Source organism: Alosa pseudoharengus, unplaced genomic scaffold (assembly GCF_046254945.1).
Source record: "Alosa pseudoharengus isolate Yale_2024_CS ecotype anadromous, Long Island Sound unplaced genomic scaffold, YU_APseudo_1.1 YU_APseudo_1.1_scf_15, whole genome shotgun sequence".
In the NCBI taxonomy this organism is placed as follows: Eukaryota; Metazoa; Chordata; class Actinopteri; order Clupeiformes; family Clupeidae; genus Alosa; species Alosa pseudoharengus.
In genome coordinates, this window is record NW_027468620.1 from 7,685,158 (window position 1) to 7,705,095 (window position 19,938).

Consider the following 19,938-nt stretch of genomic DNA (forward strand, 5'->3'; position numbering starts at 1 on the left):
CAGAGGTTGAAAAGGATCAACAATAAAGAATAGCCTGTCAGGAAGAGAGCTTGGTCATAACACTTTATAAAGGGCCAAGGAAATAGAGTGTTCTGGTGCAGCTACCTGCTTTCTCAGATTCACTGCAGGTTTTTGTTGCCGTTCATGTGTTAATACATGTGGGGTATGTGTCATGACCTGCCTGCCACAGAACACAAGACTTCTTTAAATACTGTTTAAAGATCCTTGAAGGGAATGGACTTTAGAGTGGTGATATCTTTTACCCCTGGACATTAAAACCTTTGAATGCCTTTGAGGAGGCCCGAGATCCCCAGAGGGCTGAGAAGCTGAAGTGTCAGAGCCGGGGATCAGAGGCTGGTCTTTGGCTCAGGGCCGACCGCTTCCCTCCCTCAGGTCCTCTCTTACTCCCGCGCGCTGCACGCTGCCCAGTCGCTACGTGTCAGCAAGACTCTAAACCCCGACCCACAGAGTCAGCAGAAAATTGAAAGAGAGAGACAGACAGAGAGAGCATATGGGTGTTTTCATGGCCAATTACACCAAGAAAAAGCCTTTTACCACATTCTAAGCATCTCTCCACTCTCCTCAAATGTCTGTCTCACCGTACCCAAGCTTTGCTGTTAACACCATTTAATACAAAAGAGGAATTAGATGTCCGCTCATCCCGTCTTGACATTCTGCTGCATTCATGCTGTAAATATCAGATGTACTGTACTTTTCTGTCCTCATTTCAAAACACTCTTATCTTTACTGCACATTGTTTTTATAAAAACGGATTTACTATGTATTAAAAAGAGCTGACTGTTGGTTGCTTACTCATGGAATTATCTGACATTTTAATAAAAATGTATTCCATTGTGATGTTTCAGCCTTGGCTATCAGTGACCCTTACTTCAGTGGAAACCTATCCTCCTGGATGTCATTCCCCCCTGTCAGTGTAAGACACAAAACTCATCTGCAGATGCAGTTCCAGACTCTGTCACCGGAGGGCATTATATTCTACATGGCACAACACCTTACAGCTAGAGCAGGTAAGTCAGACCTTGAGGTGACTACTGGCATGTAATAGTTTTAACCACTGTGACTGTGTGTGTGAGAGAGAGAGAGAAAGAGAAAGTCTGTCCGTATTGACTTTTGCTTCTATTTGAACTACAGTAACTTGGTCCTGCAGCAGTTATAACTTAATGATTAAAACCATATTTTTTTTTTATTTCAGGGGATTTTATTAGCGTGTCTCTGACCGCTGGATTTGTTCAGCTGCGCTACAACCTCGGAGACGGCACCATCGTGCTGCAGTCCACAAACAAGGTAGACCCCACTGGCCGGGTCTGGCACAACCTGCAGACAGGGAGGCAAGGCGCTCACAGCTATCTCATCCTGGATGGAGATGTGGTCACCCAGAACGCTACCGAGGTCATGACAACCCTCGATGTAGCGACAGACATCTTCATCGGAGGGGTGTCCTCCCTGAGCGCAGTCGCAACCAGTGCGGTGGAAAACGAGCCTACAACCTTCACTGGCTGCATCCGAGAGGTCGTCGTCAATGGTGTTGACCTTGAACTCACTGAAAAGGGGGCGACTAATGGTGCCAACGTTGGCGACTGGGATGGCACGGCCTGTGGGTATAAAGTGTGCCAAAACAGTGGGCTCTGCCGTGCCGTTGGCCTGACCTCGTTCACCTGTTCTTGCCCACCTATCTGGACAGGACACAGGTGTGAGGAGTCCGTTTACTGCATGGGCAACCTCTGTCGGCATGGTTCCCTCTGCATCGCCAACGTGACGGCCTCCTCCCACTCCTGCATGTGTTCGCTCGGATGGAATGGGCCGTACTGCGACGAGCCAGTGTCCATGAACGCCGTCAAGTTTGTTGGTGATTCATATTTGAAATACAAAGACCCCCAGTACTATCAAAGAAATCTGAAATACACCCAAATTTCCCTGAATTTCACTACAAGCAGGGAAGATGGACTGATCGTTTGGATGGGCAGGGCGCAGACCGAGGATGACGACTACCTGGCAGTCGGATTACGAGATGGCCACCTCCAGATTGCCATAAACCTCGGAGAGAGGATCCCTGTTCCTCTTGTGTACCCAAATATCACGTTGTGCTGTGACAAATGGAATTTTATAACTGTAGTTCACAACAGAACTGTAATCCAGGTGTTCTTGGATGAAGAGAGAGTCATTTTCGAGGATGTTGATCCCTTTGAGCGATACGTTGCCATAAATTATGATGGTGTTTATTATTTTGGAGGCTTTGAGTTAAATAGAAATGTATCAGCCATAACATCTGGTCTCTTTTCTACAGGTTTTGAGGGTAGCATTAAAGATGTTATTTTATTCCAAGACACCAGAAAGCTGCAGTTTCTCCAAAGCTATGAGGGCTTTAATGTTTACAAAGGTGACAAGTAGCGAATATTTTTAACGAACGTGACTTAGATATTTTGGTTTGACATGAATGTGTTTTCCTGAGGGTTAAAGCTTTCAGGATGTTTGGTGTTTGTTTCTCATGTTCTGACTGACAAGGACATCTTACAGAGACTCATTCAGACTTAAAGCAGCTATAATGGGGGTTGAGAAGAGGCCTGTCTTAGATTCAGACTGTTAAATTATGTTGCCTATGACCTGTGAACATCTATAAGTGTGTAGAGATTTTCATAACATAAGAGGAATTTTAGTCATGAGGTGCTACAAAGTTAATAACTTCGCCATATCTCCTTCTCCCCAAATATTTGTCTTTTATTTTGGTGCCGTCACTTCTTGTTAATTTCCACATACCTGTTCAGCTCTCTTTGCTTTATTCCTGTTGGTCAAAAGTGTATCTCCATAGGTTCCAGAGGAACATCATACAGGGGAACAGTATTAAAGTCAAAATAGATAGTAATAACAGCGTCTCGGTCATGACTTCCTTCCTGAGTTTAATGCATAAATCTTTCTCACTTATTCATTATGTTGTCGGTTACTAAGTGAAGTATGTTTGTTTTCCAACAACAATGCTTTTTATGAACAATAAAAGATTAGCTTTATTATGAACTGTACAGAAAAAACACAAGGTGCTGAATGCACACTTGATTTCTAATGTGCATGACAAGCCAAGATGTACAAAGACAATAATTATCTCAAAACAATTCAAAACAAAAAAAGAAAAGGACATTCGGGAAGGGACATTTAAAAATACAAACAAGAAAGAGATAACAGTTGAGGAAAAACTGCTTTCATGACAAAAATAATCCATGTTTGTAGTAGACTTCTTGAAGCGTTGTGTTAATTTTGACCACTTGCATTTAGATGAGTCATGCAGAGTAAGAAAGTTACTTGTCGACTGTATCATAGATATGAGCAATCACAGTTGCCTATGTGGTCAGTGCAAGCAAAACCATTAAAATGAAAGTTTAAAATCTGTAACTCAACCTAAAAAATGTTTTTTTTCTTTGTTTTTCTTTCAAGTCTGTTTTAAAAAAAAGCTGCACGTTTTGGACATCAATAACTACAGACATTTGATCTATTGTACTGAAAAATAAAAAAAGCTTTTGTAAGGAAAAAGGCATAAAAGCAAATGTTTTTGCTTTGATTTGTAAAAATCAAGAGCGTCTGTCTCTTGAGCTCTTCTTTCCCTTCTCGTGTCCAGAATCACGTCTGTGTTTGTCCCTGTCTTTATCTTTGTGACGGCCACTGTAGTCATCACTATGTCTCTCTTTCCGTCTGTCCGAATGGCGGTCATCCTTCGAGTGCTTGCTCCGGTCCCTGTGGTGTCGTTCTCGACTCCGACTTCTGCTCCGACTCCGGCTTCTACTTCTGCTCCGACTTCGGCTTCTGCTCCTGGTTCTGCTGCGGCTCCGCCGATCACGCTTTCCTCGTTCTCGGTCATAATCCCGATCGTGGTGCCTGCTTTTCTTCTCATAGTGATGCCTCGATCGGCTATGGTGATCCCGGTCTTGCTTCTTGTGTCCGCTGTCCTCCGAGCGCCGCGGCCTTTCCCAGGGGTCGTGATAGCGCTGATCTGGTCCTTTCTCTTTAGGCGAGACGTGGGCAGGTTTCGCAGGTTCGGCGGCAAACCTTGGAGTTCCAAAAGGCAATGGCGGACCCGGAAGTAAGTTGAGAGGTGGGGGGAAGCCAGGCTGAAGAGGAGGGCCGGATGGAGTCCAAGAAGGGGAAGGAGTCTGACTCTGGGAAAACATCATGGCTGGAGGCCCTGGTGGCGGGTAGCCCATGTTGGAAGAGATTTGTGGTGGCAGAAAAGGTGGAGGATTGTGGGCAGAGTAATTTGGCAGTGGCGAGGTGAGGTGAAATGGGCCCGTAGCACTTGGGGGAGGAAACCGGGCAGGTGGTGGGCCGAGAACAACAGGGGGAAATAAGGGGGGAGAGTTGAGAAGAGAGGGACGCGGTGACAGAGGGTCTTTGCTCTTGCAGTTAGAAGAAATGGTCTTGATGCTTTGGATGTCTCTCAAAGGTTGGAATTCTTTTGGAGATAGATCTGAGGAGCTAGGCACAGACGCTGAATGTAGAGCCTCATTTTTGTTGTCTTTTGACCCTTCCTGAGCATCTGGTTGCTCAGAATGCTTTCTGTCTGAAACCGAATCCTCAGGCTCAGGAGGTGACATCTTTGCATCGGTTGGTTTTGGTTGTTCTAAGCTGCTTTTTAAAATACCAGCAAAAGGCTGTTTTGGACTACTTGTTGGACTGGACAATCCTGGGATAGCTGAAGTAGTGGAAGGTTTGTCCTCAACAGAAGTGTCCAACAGAGTAGCTGTTGTGGAATCTGGACTAGACTGTTTATCTGGGCTCAAGTTGACACTGTTAGACAGTGTGTCAGCTTCTTTTGATGAATCAGAGGTGCTGGGCTCAGGTTTATTGGGTGAGGAGAGGCTGGCAAGAAACACCTCTGTGGAAACATCTGCTGGTTTATCTTTCAGAGACACCAGCAATGTGCTGCTTGGCACATCACTTTTCTGTTTTCCTATTAAGTTATCAAGGACAGACTTCTCAGTGTCATTTGATGGACCTCCTAAGATTTTAGCTGATATGGAGTCAGTCTCAGATTCCACAGTGTTGCTGGATTGACCTGCCTCTGTCTTGGCTGATTTGGAATCTGTTTCAATTGTTTTAGTTTTAACGGATGGACTTGCATCAGTCTTGGCCGACTGTGAATCTGTGACCGATTTTTCCATTTTAATGGATGGACTTGTATTAGTCTTGCCCGATTGTGAATCTGCGACTGTTTTTTCCATTTTACTGGATGGACTTGTATTAGTCTTGCCCGATTGTGAATCTGTGACCGATTTTTCCATTTTAACGGATGGACTTCCATCAGTCTTGACTGATTTAGAATCAGTGACTGATGTGTCAGATTTACTAGATGGATCTGCCTGCAATTTGATTGTTTTGGAATCTGTAACAGATTTCACTGTCTCACTGGATGGACCTGCTTCCATTTTGACAGTTTTGGAATCCTTCTTCTTTATAATAAATCGATTCAGACTTAGAGGGGTGGTGGGCGTGGTGGGTTTGACCGGACCTCCCTGACTTCCGGTATCACTCTGGAAGGCCTGATGCCCTGTGATGATCTGTGCTTTGCTTGCTTCATCCTCAGTCACAGTCAACTTGCTTGCCTTGGATGATGCAGATTTGAGTACCCCAGGGAGGAATCGAAGTGGTTTAGATGAATCCAGCAGACCAAGGTCTGTGGCTGAGTCCTCAGTTACTATAGGGTCAGTCCCCAATGGATCATCAGTCTCTGATGGCTTATGTGGTGTAGCCTCCTTTACTGAGGGAACTTTCAAAGAGCTGACAAAGTCATTTTCCACATGCAGAACCTTTGCTGGTTTTGTGACCAGATCAGCTGTTTTTTCAGTCTCAGGTAAGACAGCTGCAGGGCTACTTGCAGGCATGGGAAGAATAGCACCATAGTCCCTCTTTGGCCGCTGTCTGATAATAAGTCCCAGCAAAAGATTTGGGCGATTGGACTCTAATCCTGTAGGAACATAAAAAAAAAAAAATTAAAAAAAAATACATTATTTGATGCCATGCTAGGCTTGTCTTTACATATATTAACCGTTTTGAAAATGTTAAAATCAACATTAACATCAACTTTTTATCAATCAAAGTTGTCCAATGCCTTTAATAACTTTACCTGGACCATCAAAAGGTACAATATGATGAGGAATTTTTTCCGTTGCACCCAACGGGATGAGATACATGTCTTTAACGAACTTTCGGTTATTAGCAACCACTCCATATCTCCGCCGACTGCTGAAGTAAGCATAAAGTAACGTGTACGATATCTCGTCTTCTTCTGTCTCCGGGGTGAACCGAATCACACACAGCTCCTGATTGTGAAGAAAAAGAAGCTAATTTTTTAAAACCTGAAACAGGGATAGCTTCAGTAATGCAGCAACTATACAACAGTGGGAATACAGTGGATACAAAAGGAGTTTAAACTTACTTTTGTTCCAGAGGCCCGGATTTTTTCAACATAGTCCCACACTATTTGTGGTGAGATCCTTCCACCAACTTGAATGTTCTCTGGTAGATCCTGACAATAGGGGATCTATTAGTCATTGCAAGACCAATTACATATGTAATAACATGGTTTTACTGTTGCAATCTCTGTTTACCTCAGTTAAATTGTCCAAAGTTCCCGAGACTGGATAGGCTTTTGTTAACAGCTTGGCTACTGCGGCCATATCCACAAAACCATTCCACAGGCATTCCAAGTTGGCAAGAAATGCTGCTGGATCTTCCTTATTACTCAGACTTTCAGATCTGCAAGCATTTTAGATTTCAGGACACAATACATGACAGGGGGCCATTCCTCAAACACTTTTTTGGTTGATAAAATTTTAGCTGCAAATGAATTTCAGTTGAATTGCAAAATAAATTACATACAGGAGAGAGACTTTAAGAGGCTTAAAAGTTCTTACCGTCCTTCAAAGCTGGAGAAGATTCCGGATGTCATAAGACTGCCCTCTAAAGCGTCAAGTTCGTCAGTTATCCCTGATGAAGGTGCGGGGGCAGCCTCGACTTCCGAAGTAGATGGACGTTTCGTAACGGTGGTGGCTACTTTAACCACCTTAGTGACCGGCTCCTCCACAGGGGGAACCATTCGCCCTTAAGAGAATTGATCATTTGTTTACTTAATGCTCCAGACAACAGAATATGTATAAAACTGATTCATACTTTTTATTCTGAGGGCACTGGCAGGTTAATTGGCATAATATTTGCTTTTGGGACATAAATTAAACATTTTGAACAAGTTACATGCTTTTGGTGGTAATCCACTGCGTGGTTCTGTTTGCACAAATTGTTTTGAGAAATACACTCACTGTTGTGCAAACGTTAATGTTTTGAGAAATGCACCAAAGCAACTGAGAAAAACTAATATTTCATAGCATACTGTTTTCTCCAGGAGCAAACATGCTTTCAGAGGGAGAGAAAAATAAATTCCATAACAGATAACTGTTCACACGTATAGACTGCTACTATACATTAGCACTTTCTCTTCTCATGTTTCCGTATCCCTGGAGACCAGCTGAACGTGTGCCACTCATCACTGAAGCTGCCAGCCGTGATGGTGTTAACAAGCGTGTTAAGAAAAGCTGAGGCAACCATCACTCAAGCCCCCGCTTATGAATATTTTGTAGCAAGGAGACACCCAGTCGTCCCTGAGGTGGCTGAGCCCGGGAGATGAAATTGTTTATTTAAGATATTTCACCAGTTCTTGTCCAAAGTGACTCACTTAAATATCAGAATTAGGTCACTAAATATGGAGATAGTACTGATTGATCTATATTAAACTAAAACTTCTATAGTTCCAAACTTTGCTAGCTCTAAGTATACACATCATATAAGTATACTTCCTCTAGTCAATCTGTATGATCATTAGTTAAAAAGTATACTGGAAACGTGTTAATTAATTATTCAGCTGATTGACCCCTTCAAAGGTCACAGCAGACTCTGACTATAAGCTTCCTAAACATCAGCACAAATCAAACTTGGCAAGCAAAAGATGCAAGTTGACAGATCCGGTCTCTCACCAGTACATATCTTGCAGTTGAGATCAAAGAGATGGGACTTGTGCAGGCTGGTGGTGTCTTTGACGTCTTTAGGGGACTCCGGCTCTGCCACCTGGGGCTTCTCCTCTGGCTCTTCTGGAGCTTTGGGGACTGGTTCAGGCTGCAGGGGCAAGAACAACCACACACACACACACACCAGGATTAATTTAATCAAATGACTAACATTGACTTTTCTGGTAGTCCTGTGCACATAGCCATGTTTGCTGTGGTCTCCTTGTGATCATTAATGTGTGGTGATTAATCTGTGAGTTCATGTAAAATAAAAACAACCTTTTTTGTTTGTGTGTGTGTTTGTGTGTTTGTGTGTTTGGGGGGGGGGGGGATGGCCCACTTCGCCCTAGTCCACACGTACCAAACTGATTTTTTTTCCTCCGTCTTCCCTGGAACCGTATCAAGAATATTTGCGTCCAAACGGATCCATCTCAACACGACTCAACACGTTACTTCATATCCCAGGCCTATAGGTGGCACTGTGTCTTTACAGAAATTGACCAAAGCTTGCGCGCTGTAGACTATACAAACAGACAGAATAGGCTACGACGAAATGGCTAGTGCAAGGAAACCAGAATTGTTTGTGTGGACTGATGTTGAACTGTCAACTGTAGTCAACTGTAAAACTAATAAACTTCATTAAGGGTGCAGTCCCGTCCTTTATTTGGCTAAAGCAGGTACAAAAATCTCCTTTACTTTCTTTGGTTGTAGGATAGTCCGCGATTCACATTAGTATGGCTATCACCGCAATTGCATAGCCTACTAAACGCTAGGCCTACCCAAGTTTTAGGCTATTCCGTCGCCACATTTATAATATTGCTATAATACCTTCGTTAGTAACAGTACAGTACAACAGTAATACTTTTGCCTGCATCAAATCGCGCATTCTCACCGCACTTCCCTAATAACTTCTGACTAGTTATCTCGCGTCACTGATAGTAGCTAGAATGCATTAAAAAATACCGGGAAAAACACTGTTCAGTCCACCAAGTCATAAGCTATTGGCGCTGCGCAGCACCAGTTGTGATATTTATCCTACTGAGTGTAATCGTAGGTAATGTCATGTATGAAAACTAGTATTGTTAGGCAATACTATAAGTGTCAAGTCCAGGGCAGCTGAGGTGTGGCGATGACATCATCAATACGCAAGTATGCGGTTTCGCCGTCCAAACGAACTCACAAGGGCTACAGTTTCAGATTTTTCCACCCTGGGACCAGGTTTCAAAAAAGTGCAGTTTCGGGCAGTGTGTTTACAGGATTCGTTTGGACGATCGGCCAAGAAGAAGCAAAACCGGTGCGTTTAACCCAAAAAGCGTCTCCGTGTGGACGGGGCCTTAATGTCACCTTACCTCTACTTCTACGACGTCGGGGGCTTTCATTGGCTCCTGGTTCTCGATCTCAATCTCTCCTTTGTGGGTGATTTTAGTGATGGGTCGCCTCTCTGCCTCTCGCTGTTCTTTTTCGATCATTTCTATAGTCTGCCAACAGGAGACAAGTGAAAAGGGGAATGATCAGGTTTCAATCAAACACAACTCTTAACCTAGTTGCTACAAGAGCAACTTTCCCAGGTTAGCTCTGTTCTGCTCCAATGCATTCAGCCTGGAGATTTGTAAATCTGTGAAACAGTTTGCAGAAGAATTAATAGAGTGAACTCTAATAATGATGTATTAAATTGCACTTTAGGTTTACAAAGTGGATACAGATAGAAAAAGACAAATTGCCTCAAAACTGCTTGGTTCCATTACAGAAATCAAAGTGTATCTTTGGATAATACCACACGTCTCAGGAAAGCATCAATTTGACATTTCAACATTGGTTTAATTATTTGAGTTTTCTGCATCTTAAAGTTGCTACATTTTCAAATGAGGATTTCCTGTTCACCAAAGTCGCAAAGCCTGAATAACAACATCATTATTTCAGCAACAGTGGCATACGAAAGCAATGTTAAATGCATGGCCAATGCTTACGTGTCTATTTTCCCTTTGTCTCCAAGCAGCCAATTCTTTGGAGGCCAACTCTTCTGGGCTCATACGAATGAGGTCTCCTGGAGAGATTTCCCCTAGAAGAACACGTTTAAATAGTACCTGAGGAAAAAATGGATAAATATAGCTTTCAAAATCTGTGATGCAACAGATAATACCAAGTAAACAAGGGAAACACTGTTTTACTTACAAAAAAACCTATTTCATAATCTGAACAAACATCAAATGTGACATTTGTGAACTTACGTTGTTTTTGGTGTCCTTCAGGTTGAAAGTCAAGCTTCTGTATTTGCTTTTGTATTTGCTATCTGTGCCTTGAAAAAATGAATAGAGTTCTTTTTCTGTTTTCTTGGCCACCTCAGCAACCTTCTCTGAGGAAACTTTGAGGTCAGAATCTTTCAATCTAAAATGAGAACAGGGGCAAAAAATGACAAATTGCTTAACATGCAAACATATATAATGTGTCTGAACAAACGTGTGCTGAATCTGCACACCTACACATTTACATTACATTACATTTAGCAGACACTTTTTGTCCAAAGTGACTTACATATGTACAAGGGATTACATTTGTTTTTTGTTTTTTACCCCGGAGCAACTTGGGGTTAAGTGCCTTGCTCAAGGGCACAACGGTGGAAGCCGGGAATTGAACTGACAACTTTCAGGCTATTGCACACTAGCCCAGCTCATTTATACACACACGCATGCTACATCCATATACAGAATAGTTCCATACAAACACATACTCAGATATATTTGTAATTGATAAACAGCTTTGTCAGGGCATAGACAAAAGACTCATGAGGTACCTGCTCAAAAGGATATCCTTCAGAGTGTGCCGGACATTCCGTCGGATTTGGTCTGTGGATGGTTGCTTCATGCTTACAGATGAAACTTTAGCTTTATGTTTCTCTATCTTTACAGTTGATCCTGATGGGACAAAAATGAGATGTGATTTCTGTAAGTACAGCCTTTCTTAGGTATTCCTTTAACAGATTAAATATGTTCTTTACTATGCTTTAAGATTGAAAAAGCTATTCTTAATTTCTGAAAATGATCAAAAAAGCAAGTTTTACCACTTTTGTGTGTATAATCTTTTGATTCTGATGACTGCCTCCTTTCTGAATGAGTGGAATCCTGAAGAAAAACACAAAGCATGTTTCGAAAAAAAGCTTTAAGAAAAGTGTTGTGTGAGAAACCCCCTGTGCACCAATCTCCACAAATAAAACTGGTGTGTCCTTTGCAGTGCAGTGAGATTGAATACAATGTCATTCACCAATATGCAAGTGACACTGTAACATGCAATAAACATTTGGAAAGACACATCTTTTTAAAAGACTATAGAACAAACAGCCAACTATAAAAGATGTCTGTTACTCATAAAGTGTATGTATTAAGGTAGAACACCAGTCACCCAGGACCCCAAAAACGATATGGTTTCCTATTCTAAATGAAAACTAAAAGGAAAACGAACCCTTTAACAGACTGCTGACCATGTGTACACTCTTAAATGGTGCACAGCTAAAAGAAATACAACAGCAGTTTGATTGATGATCATGAAAAATAACAGAAATAGTATAGCAAAAATAACATGTTAGACATTTATGTCATATTAAACACACTATGTTACTTACAGATAATGTTAAGGTTGTTAAACAAATAAAAGGACAGCTACTCGTGGCTTAGTTTACCATCACCATTAACATCAACATAAACTGTAATTGGAGATGCTGTGCTCCAAAGGCAGTACTACAGTTAGGCGGGGATCACATTAGCCAGCGGCAAGCGGCCTATTGTTCTCTATGGTTCGGCAGTGGAACCGTGGCGTAACACTAGCATTGAACAAGCTGACCGTTGAACTTGGTTCAACTTTCAAAGCGCAACGCGAGCGTTTTCAATTGTCAGTCAAGGCAAACTGTTTGTGTTACCATAGGAACGAGATAGAACATATTATGGTCTGTGCGTTGCGTTACACTTGCCGCTGCCGCTTGCCGCTGGCTAATGTGATCCCCGCCTTAGTGTCCCTGCTCTGTTTACGGGGGAGGTTTGTGATGGGCTTACCTTTCTGAACGGTCTGACTCCCCCCGTGGTGACCCCTTGGCCCTGCTTGTGTCTGGAGGGCTGCTGGGCGTCGTTCTTGGGCGCGTGGTCTTTGGTGATGGAGTCCGAGGCACTGGGCTCGGCGCGGGTGGCATCCTCATCTTCACAGCAACGCAGGCATACGTACTCTTGGTCCTCCTGCTCCATCTGCTGGACTTTGTCCAGGTCCAGGCCCACGCAGTCGCCATGGAACCAGTCGTCACAGCGCCCACAACCGACCATGAACCTGAAATGAAAAACAAGAGAGTTTGCTATAATTAAGTATGAATGGAGCCGTTGCCAAGGCGAAGCCGAAGCGGGGTTTGAAATTAACTTTGGTTCAGCTACCTTGTTGCCATAGTCACCCAATAACAACACTGGTGGAACAGATGTACCAGAGGGCAGGCATCTGTGATCTGATGCCACCCACTAAGAATACAGATTCTATTTAATGAAATGATCCCATATCACATAGCCTAACCTGAAAATGAACACAAACAAACAATGCATTCTCCATCTATCTGTGGACAACAGCAAAGCCTTTGTGCCATTTTTAGTTGACATTGCAGACTTCTGTTTTTCACACAGCCACGGGCACAGCACTAGGAATGCAGGCGTAGGAGTGCAGGGATATAAATTAACTGAGAAATATGAAGCTGCACAGCTAGGTGAGGACAGGCCCGAATTAACATGGTCGCTTGCATTACTCTGGAGGAAAACATCTGGAAATATTGTGCTTGCCAAGTCCTTGGCTTGCTGGCTCAATCTACAGACTGCTGTTACATGAAGTGTAATACCAGAGATCCATCTACCAATTGAAAACTGAAATGTCATCCCTACTACCAAACACACACACACTTTACATATGAGTGTAAAATTATATATGAGTGTATCAGATTAATAAAAGTCTTGACAGTAGCTTAAACTATAATGTGGCCAGCTCAATCTCAACCTGCTGAGGCGTTATGAATGGCGAGTAGGCTCCTACCTGTTGCTGTGGGCTTTCTTGCAGAGGCCGCAGTGCTTGCTGGGATCCCACTGGGCCTCGTCAGCGGGCTCTTCCTCCACGGTTTCCTTCTTGGCGGAGGACGGGGCATTGTCGGGGATGAAGAGCTCGGGCTCCTCCACGGAGACGCTGCGCGCGCTGCGACTGCGCTGCTTCTGCAGGACCTTCTCCTTGCGTAGCCGGTGGCGCTCCTGCTCCTCGTTCTCAGCCAGCTCCTTCAGGGCTCCCTGCTCCAGCTTTTTGACCGGCGAGAGGCTCTGTGGAGGCTTCCTCTGGGGGAGGCCGGCCTGCTTGTGGGGGCTCTGCTGGGCGCTGGGGTGAGGAGGATGAGAGGGAGGATGAGGCGGAGGGAGCTGCGGCCTTGGTCCCTGTGGCCTTGGCGCCTGCTGCAGCTTGTTGATTTCAGGCCTGGGTGCACCTGGCTTGACAGGTTGCTTGGTGGAAGTTTCCTGCCTGATCTTCTGCACTTTAGGCACAGATCCAGCCTTAATCGGCTCTCCAGGCCGTTTCAATGCTACATTGTTCTGCAACTTTCTTTTCAAGTCTGCAGGGTTCTTCAGCATGCCTCGGGGTGGTACCTTCTTCAGGTGGGGATGGTTTAGGCTCTTTCTGGCAGTACCGGGTTTCTTAGGTACTGTCGGCCTGGGTTTGGGGGAGGGAGAGGCCTCCTTTGATTTGAAATGCTTGGTGGGCGAGTCCGGCAGCGCCGTGTTGTTCTTCCCCTGCATCTTGCTGGCCTTGGGCTTTGGAGGGTCATTTTGGTCACTGGCTGCTTTAGGGGCCAACGAAGCAGAAACCTTTGCAGCAGGTTTCGGCAATAGAGCACCATTGGTGTTTTGGACTTCATTAGGGTTCACATACGGTCCGAGGTCCATTGCTGCATCACCAGCGGAGACCACCGTCACCTTCTTCTGATGGGCAGCTGTGCGTGGGTCCCGGACGGCTTCCACTACTGCTGAGGTGTCCGCAGTCATGATGTCCTCTGCGTTCACACTGACGCCCATGCCGTCCACACACACTAGTCCCTCGTGTGCACCCTGATCCACGGTGAGGCTCGCCACGCCAGCCAGGTGGGACGGTCCCGGGAGCAGCTCAATGCGGAAGCCGCCGACGGTGACGGTCAGGCGCCTCAGCACCACAACAGGGTTCATGGAGGGGGGGACGTCGTTTGCGCTGTACCGTCTGCTCAGAAGCAGCTCGCGCTTCCGCCGCCGGGGGGAATCGTCGGAGGAGCTGGACCCTGGTGGGCTGCTGTCCGCTGCTCTGCGGCCTCTTCCTGCCCTCCTGATGCTAACCCCTCTCCTGCCCGGGCCCGTGCGTCTGCCCCGCACGCCTCTCCCTGAACCTCTGCCGCCACCTGAGAGTGGAACAAACAAAAAAAAAAGCAACAACAAAAACATCAAAAAGTGAATGATATACTTATTTTATCAGTTTTGCAGTTTTATGTGTCAATCAAATGGCTTCACCGTGAAGTCAATCGGGAGTACAACACAGAACACCAGAAAAGAACTGCTTCATCAGGGAAGGGAAGTGTGCAGACCTCATGCCCTTGCTTTCAGGAACCACATCTTCCTACAAAGTTACTTTTTTTTCTCCATTCACTTTTGTGTTTAGACATATTGTTGGAAAAAGACAAATGATCTTTGCAACCATGCTGGATGAGACCTTTCCAACTAATTACTTTAAAGGTGCCATGTGTAATGTCGCCAAAAAGTCAATTCATACTCCACATTCCATAAAAGATGGGGGCAGTATACCTCCAGAAAGTGAGTTGGTAACAACCGAGAAACGTGTATTGCAGTTTGGCTGGCGGTTATGTTGCCCGCATACCGCCTCCCATGGCCGAAACTGGTATTATGACACCTGTCGGGCTGTTGCTAGTAATTTAGCATGCTAATTCAGGTTGATATCTTCGCAGCACGATACCTTGTCATTTCTTTTAATGACATCATCGCCCTTATTTCTTCTCATTCTTTTGATGTGTGTAGCTCATTTTTTGGATATTTTTACCTCAATTCTTACACATGGCACCTTTAACATATACTAGTGCAGTGCCCGTTCAAACATGCTATTCCTGTAGCCCAATGCCTGCAGGTAGGCCTGCTTTAAAAATAGGATGATAGGGAAAAACATAATTCCAGGTAAGCATTCAATAATGAATACAGATAATATAATAATATAATAAATGTTAAGTGAGCAGAATTTAAGCATGGCTGCATGTGACATTTTTTACAAATCAAAATGACATAATCCTAACACCTGTTTTGAGTCAAGGCTATATGCTTAGCCTATTGAATAACTTGATGATAGAGAAAACAAACCATTTTGTGGATAATCATATGAAATTTGCAACAGTGTGACTCAAAAACAGTCTCTGGTGGCCTGTAAGAGACATCACACTCTGTCTGCCACTCGTTGATTGTCGCTGATATATGTGTGGCATTCTGAGACGTTCTTTAATTCGGAAACATTATCGCTCGTTTTAATTTAGGACCTTGCAGTTGGAATTGTCGTTTGCTTATTCAAAGTCTAAAGACAGTCCAAAGTAGCCTGGGCTATTCGAAGTGTCTGTTTATTGCACATAATTATTTACGTCATTTTGAAAAGCCACTGCATACCTGTGTGTGATGGCATGTTGTTGCAAAATCCGGAGTCATTTTATGCAAGCAAACCACATACAGGGGTCTTTATTGTTGAGGTCAGACATGTTAACACTCGCTTAACTTTTTACCCGTGTAACCTACACTGATCCAGTTCTGCCAAAGCCCTGCTTCTATCCTCAATTGTAGCTTACAGTACAGTGATGTGTGGGAGGGGGAGTGGCTAGCGGCAAAAGCCAATGTGTGCTTCTTTTATATTTAACGATATCTTTTGCATTTCTTATTCAAACAACGTCAAATTTGCCACTGCACTTACTCATGCCAGTAGCAAGACACCTGCCAAGTTTGAAATCAGTCTGACAAATGGTCAGCGAGATATGCGTCCCACAGAAATTAGGACACACAGACACAGACGCTTCTTGCTTTATAGATCAATAGATTAATGAATATTACCATCAGCAAAGCACAAATGGAAGAATTGTGTATGTTTCTACCTTGCTCTGCTGGGCTCGAAGCATTCCTGGGTGCACCACTCGCTCCCCTCCCACCCCTTGAGCCTCTCCTGCCACCCCTTAGCATCCTGCCGCCAGCCGACTGACCCCTGGAGACACCACGGCCGCGTCCTGATCCACTCATGCTGTGACCTGTAGAGCACAAAGATGTATGCGGTCACGCTCAATACGCCCCGGGCCATGCACATTCATCATATGAGCAACATCACACAGCAAGCAAGACAATCACACTCTCTATTTTCCTGTAGAGAAGGGGACCATGGCACTAGCAATAATACCAAGGTCCGAATCTGGTGAGCTGATAAAAAAAGTCCAGGAAAATAATAGGCTAGTTTGGGGTGGAAAGTGGAGAGGTAAGTGACTTAATGGCCAACAGCCTTTTGTTCACATCAATATTTAAAGTTGGCTATTTACAACTTGTAAGGACATAAGGATGCATTGCTCAAAAGGGCAATGTCCTTCAGCAACACACCTGTTATGTTGGCAAGGTTAGACTCATCATTGTCCAGCAGATGGAACTGTGTGCTGGCAGACCCGAACATAGGATCTTTGTCACTGAGCATGTTCTTTAACGAGTCGTCTGGTCTTTTGTGACCTGATCCAAACTCATCACTTGCTTCACATTCCAAGTTCTGGCCAAGCAACAAGGAGTCATCCAACTGATCACTGGGAATTAAACGGGTAAAGGAGTCAACTACATCCATGAATGCCTCTGCCTGTCTGAAAGCTCTGCAGGAATAAGAAAATAGCCATTAATATAAATTATGACCAAGAGAGCATACTCCTCCTCAGTTAGTGAGTCACCACGTAGGGGCTGAGAAGTTACTGCTTACTGAATTTAATCTTAAAAACACATTAAAGTTAACAGTGTGCTACAATTTAACACTTCAGTGTTGTCAGAAACTGTCAGTGCAGCACGACATAAATGGACAAAGTAGTACTTAAAGTCTGGCTAAGCCTACATTTTACTGACAGGACCTTATGTAGCTGCGTTCTTCGTCAAATGAACACAAATCTTTACGTCCATTGACACTGATAAAGGAAGACATTTTGACACAATGTCTGCATATGGAACTGGTGATAGGTTTGCAGTGCAAACGTCCAGGTTTTACTAACGTTATATAGACAAATGTTACGTACATTGTGGCGGTCACCGTAGAACTATCGTGGCGCATCAGGGATTACTATCAATCTTAAGAATGTCCTCACGTCATGAAGTGTTGCACAGAATTAATAACTTGGCTTCAGACATGTTATGAAAACATTCATTCAACAATGAAGCCATCTGATGTGGGTGAACCTAATGTTAACACGTCGTTGGCTGCAATAAGTTAGCCTAACGTTATTGACAGCGCACACACCTGCTGCGGATGAGGGAAAACCCAAAAGCGTTTTGCATATTAAGAGGAATTAGTCCAACACGCATTCCATTCTTAAACAGCAAGCCGTTATGCACACAGCATCCAAAGTTAGTCTCTCACACGTGCAATCTCATTTGCCATTCATTAAAAAAAAAACATTCAGATTAAAACACTTTGCTAAAGTAAACGTTGCCATCTCAGCAGGACTTGTAACTTGGCTAACTTTAGTTAGCCAACTAAAGATAACGTTATCATAGACTGATATCTCCGAAAGTTCGAAAGACCCGAGTTAGCATGCCGACATATTCGACAAGCATGAATTTCCGTCAACATAACGCAATTGTCGCTAATGTATACACAACCAGTCGCTCACATGCAAACGGCACCCTGTCACTAGAAATTCTCTGTAGTACATGCATGGCGGCGTTGGCTAGCTCGCTAATGTTATGTTGGACACATTATGCTGTGCTACACGGTCAACATGTCGAGAGCTAGTCAATTGTTAGCCAGCATAGCTAGCTATCCACGAAGGCCTTGGAGGGCAAACTTCAGTGGAAAAGTAATGACTTCTTGGTTAGGTAGGAATCAACAGTGTTAATTGTGCACGGTACCGCAACGTTGCAACCAATGACTGAACAATGCACCTGCAAGGTAGCTAGCTGTCCAACTTGCTGGCCAACTGTTGTAATGGCAGTGTACAAACTCAGTTGACATCAATGGCAAAGCAAGAGGACTAACTGCTGAGCTAGCAGCTAGCGTAGAACCTCAGCTCGTCCTCGGGGCAAAGTTCTGTCTGGCGCGTCGTTCAGACAGTAAATATATATAATTGCCAAACAGACTAATGCATAGTTAATATTGTATCGTGAAAAGCTCGATATCGTTAGTTGCCATTTGTGTTTAATTTGCTCCAAATCTATTAATGTAAATTGGCAGACTTAAGGTTAGCCTGTGCATACCTAACTAAAACGTTGACGTGCAGCTTTAACGTTGATATTGACTTTATCTAAGCTAGCGGTCTCTCTAACGTTACAAAAAAGGGGTCACATCAAAGAACTAAAGTGACACTACAGACTAAATAAACATGGCGTATACACTGCAAGCCCCGAGAGACATGTCAACGAATGGTTAGAGGCCAGTGAGCTAATGTTGGCTAGCTAACCTAGCAGGCTAGCTTCTAGCTAGCAAGGCCTCAGAGTCGCAAAACATAGGCTAACGTTAGGCTTGCTAGCTACGTATGTTCACGCCCCCTTAACGGCTAGCTGGTAGAAAGACTAACCACTACAGTCAAATTTACACACGGAAAGAAAATAATTCAACTCACCTCGCAACTGTTATCTATAGACTTGACCATTACTTCCAGATTAAAGTCGCAGTGAATCGTGTAGGCTAGTTCAGGCTACCGGTTCTCCCTTAGCTACGCCGCCATTACTGCCTTCTGCAAAATCCCCACACACACACATCGAGCGCACTGTATCACGTGGTACGTGTTTACAGTGGTGTTGTTCGTAGTGTAGATAACTTGCCAATTGTATTTAAATGCACTGGAATATCTTCTTACATTAACAGTTAGGCTACTGTATTTTGTTGATACATTGTATATTAGGAACAAATTTAGGACAGAAAATGGATTATGACTGACACTGATTACCTTCATACAGTCCCTAATCTAATGACAGAAATGCTTTGTAAAACGATTGTAATTAACTGCATTGTGATTTAAGCAAAAAGGCTAACATGGGTAAACTCAGTCATTTGTAAGATACATACTTCCCTAAAGTGATGTACAGTTTAATATTGCGAAAAATGTAATGCCCAAAAGTAGCCACCGGGAGGCAATATAAACAAGGAAATGGGCCTTAACGTGCAGAAAGAACCAGAGAAGCTATATTAATTAGTTCTGCTTATTCCATGTACATGGTTTAGTGGGACATTCCAAAATTAGAGGACGATATTTCAAATACTCAAGTCTAAAATAACAAAAATGTTCACATAACCTGCAAGTGAAACTGTCATAAAGCAAAACATAATAATCTGCTGGGGAAAAGTGGTTCCTTTACATGATTAAAAATACAGATTAGTTCTGGAACACCCCTTAAAATGGGTTTTTTATCCTGTCCCCGGCTCCTGATGACCAACTTGAACAGCTAAAATAAGTCTTCAATTGCAGTATTTTGTGGATACGCATCTATTGTATCTGTAAAAAAATAATTTCTTTGATTATATTATAACATATTTTGAATACTATTTATTGTGCCAGGAAGTTGTGTCCCCGAATGTGCACGCAACCCTGTTACCAATACCATTTTTGCCTGGCTGATAAAGGGTTTATGTCATATTA

At 43.6% G+C, this 19,938-nt stretch overlaps 2 protein-coding genes across 4 annotated transcripts in view; one reads left to right on the forward strand and one right to left on the reverse strand.

The window, feature by feature from the left end:
* eys (eyes shut homolog) overlaps positions 1-2,465 on the forward strand; it is a 185,366-nt gene extending 182,901 nt beyond the window's left edge. Inside the window, exons 45-46 of the mRNA XM_076286449.1 lie at positions 867-1,028; positions 1,214-2,465. Of these exons, the coding sequence (XP_076142564.1) occupies positions 867-1,028; positions 1,214-2,409 (1,358 nt within the window). The 3' untranslated portion in view covers positions 2,410-2,465. The remainder of the gene's footprint in view (positions 1-866; positions 1,029-1,213) is intronic.
* A 529-nt stretch (positions 2,466-2,994) lies between these two features.
* Positions 2,995-19,051, reverse strand: phf3 (PHD finger protein 3). 3 transcript variants are annotated; one of them, XM_076285380.1, is made up of 16 exons: positions 18,922-19,051; positions 16,712-16,905; positions 16,222-16,371; positions 13,110-14,484; positions 12,104-12,368; positions 11,119-11,179; positions 10,852-10,972; positions 10,289-10,445; positions 10,028-10,144; positions 9,410-9,538; positions 8,031-8,169; positions 6,918-7,104; positions 6,612-6,759; positions 6,440-6,529; positions 6,128-6,323; positions 2,995-5,968 (listed from the first exon to the last, which is right to left on the reverse strand). In XM_076285380.1, exons 2-16 carry the CDS (start codon positions 16,800-16,802, stop codon positions 3,579-3,581), a joined length of 5,616 nt encoding a protein of 1,871 aa, XP_076141495.1. In that variant the 5' UTR covers positions 16,803-16,905; positions 18,922-19,051; the 3' UTR covers positions 2,995-3,578. The 3 variants fall into 3 exon arrangements, with proteins under 3 accessions (XP_076141495.1, XP_076141494.1, XP_076141496.1); XM_076285379.1 differs by having other exon boundaries at positions 16,712-16,968; XM_076285381.1 differs by lacking the exon at positions 16,712-16,905.
* Between the last annotated feature and the right edge of the window lie 887 nt (positions 19,052-19,938).

Coding starts and splice junctions, on each gene's coding strand:
- phf3 (XM_076285379.1), bottom strand. CDS start 16,943: ATGGATGTAGTTGACTCCTTTACCCGTTTAATTCCCAGTGATCAGTTG. Junction 10,446..10,851: donor AAGGATATCCTTTTGAGCAG/GTACCTCATGAG, acceptor TTCTCATTTTAG/ATTGAAAGATTCTGACCTCA. Junction 9,539..10,027: donor GACAAAGGGAAAATAGACAC/GTAAGCATTGGC, acceptor TCCTGTTGGCAG/ACTATAGAAATGATCGAAAA.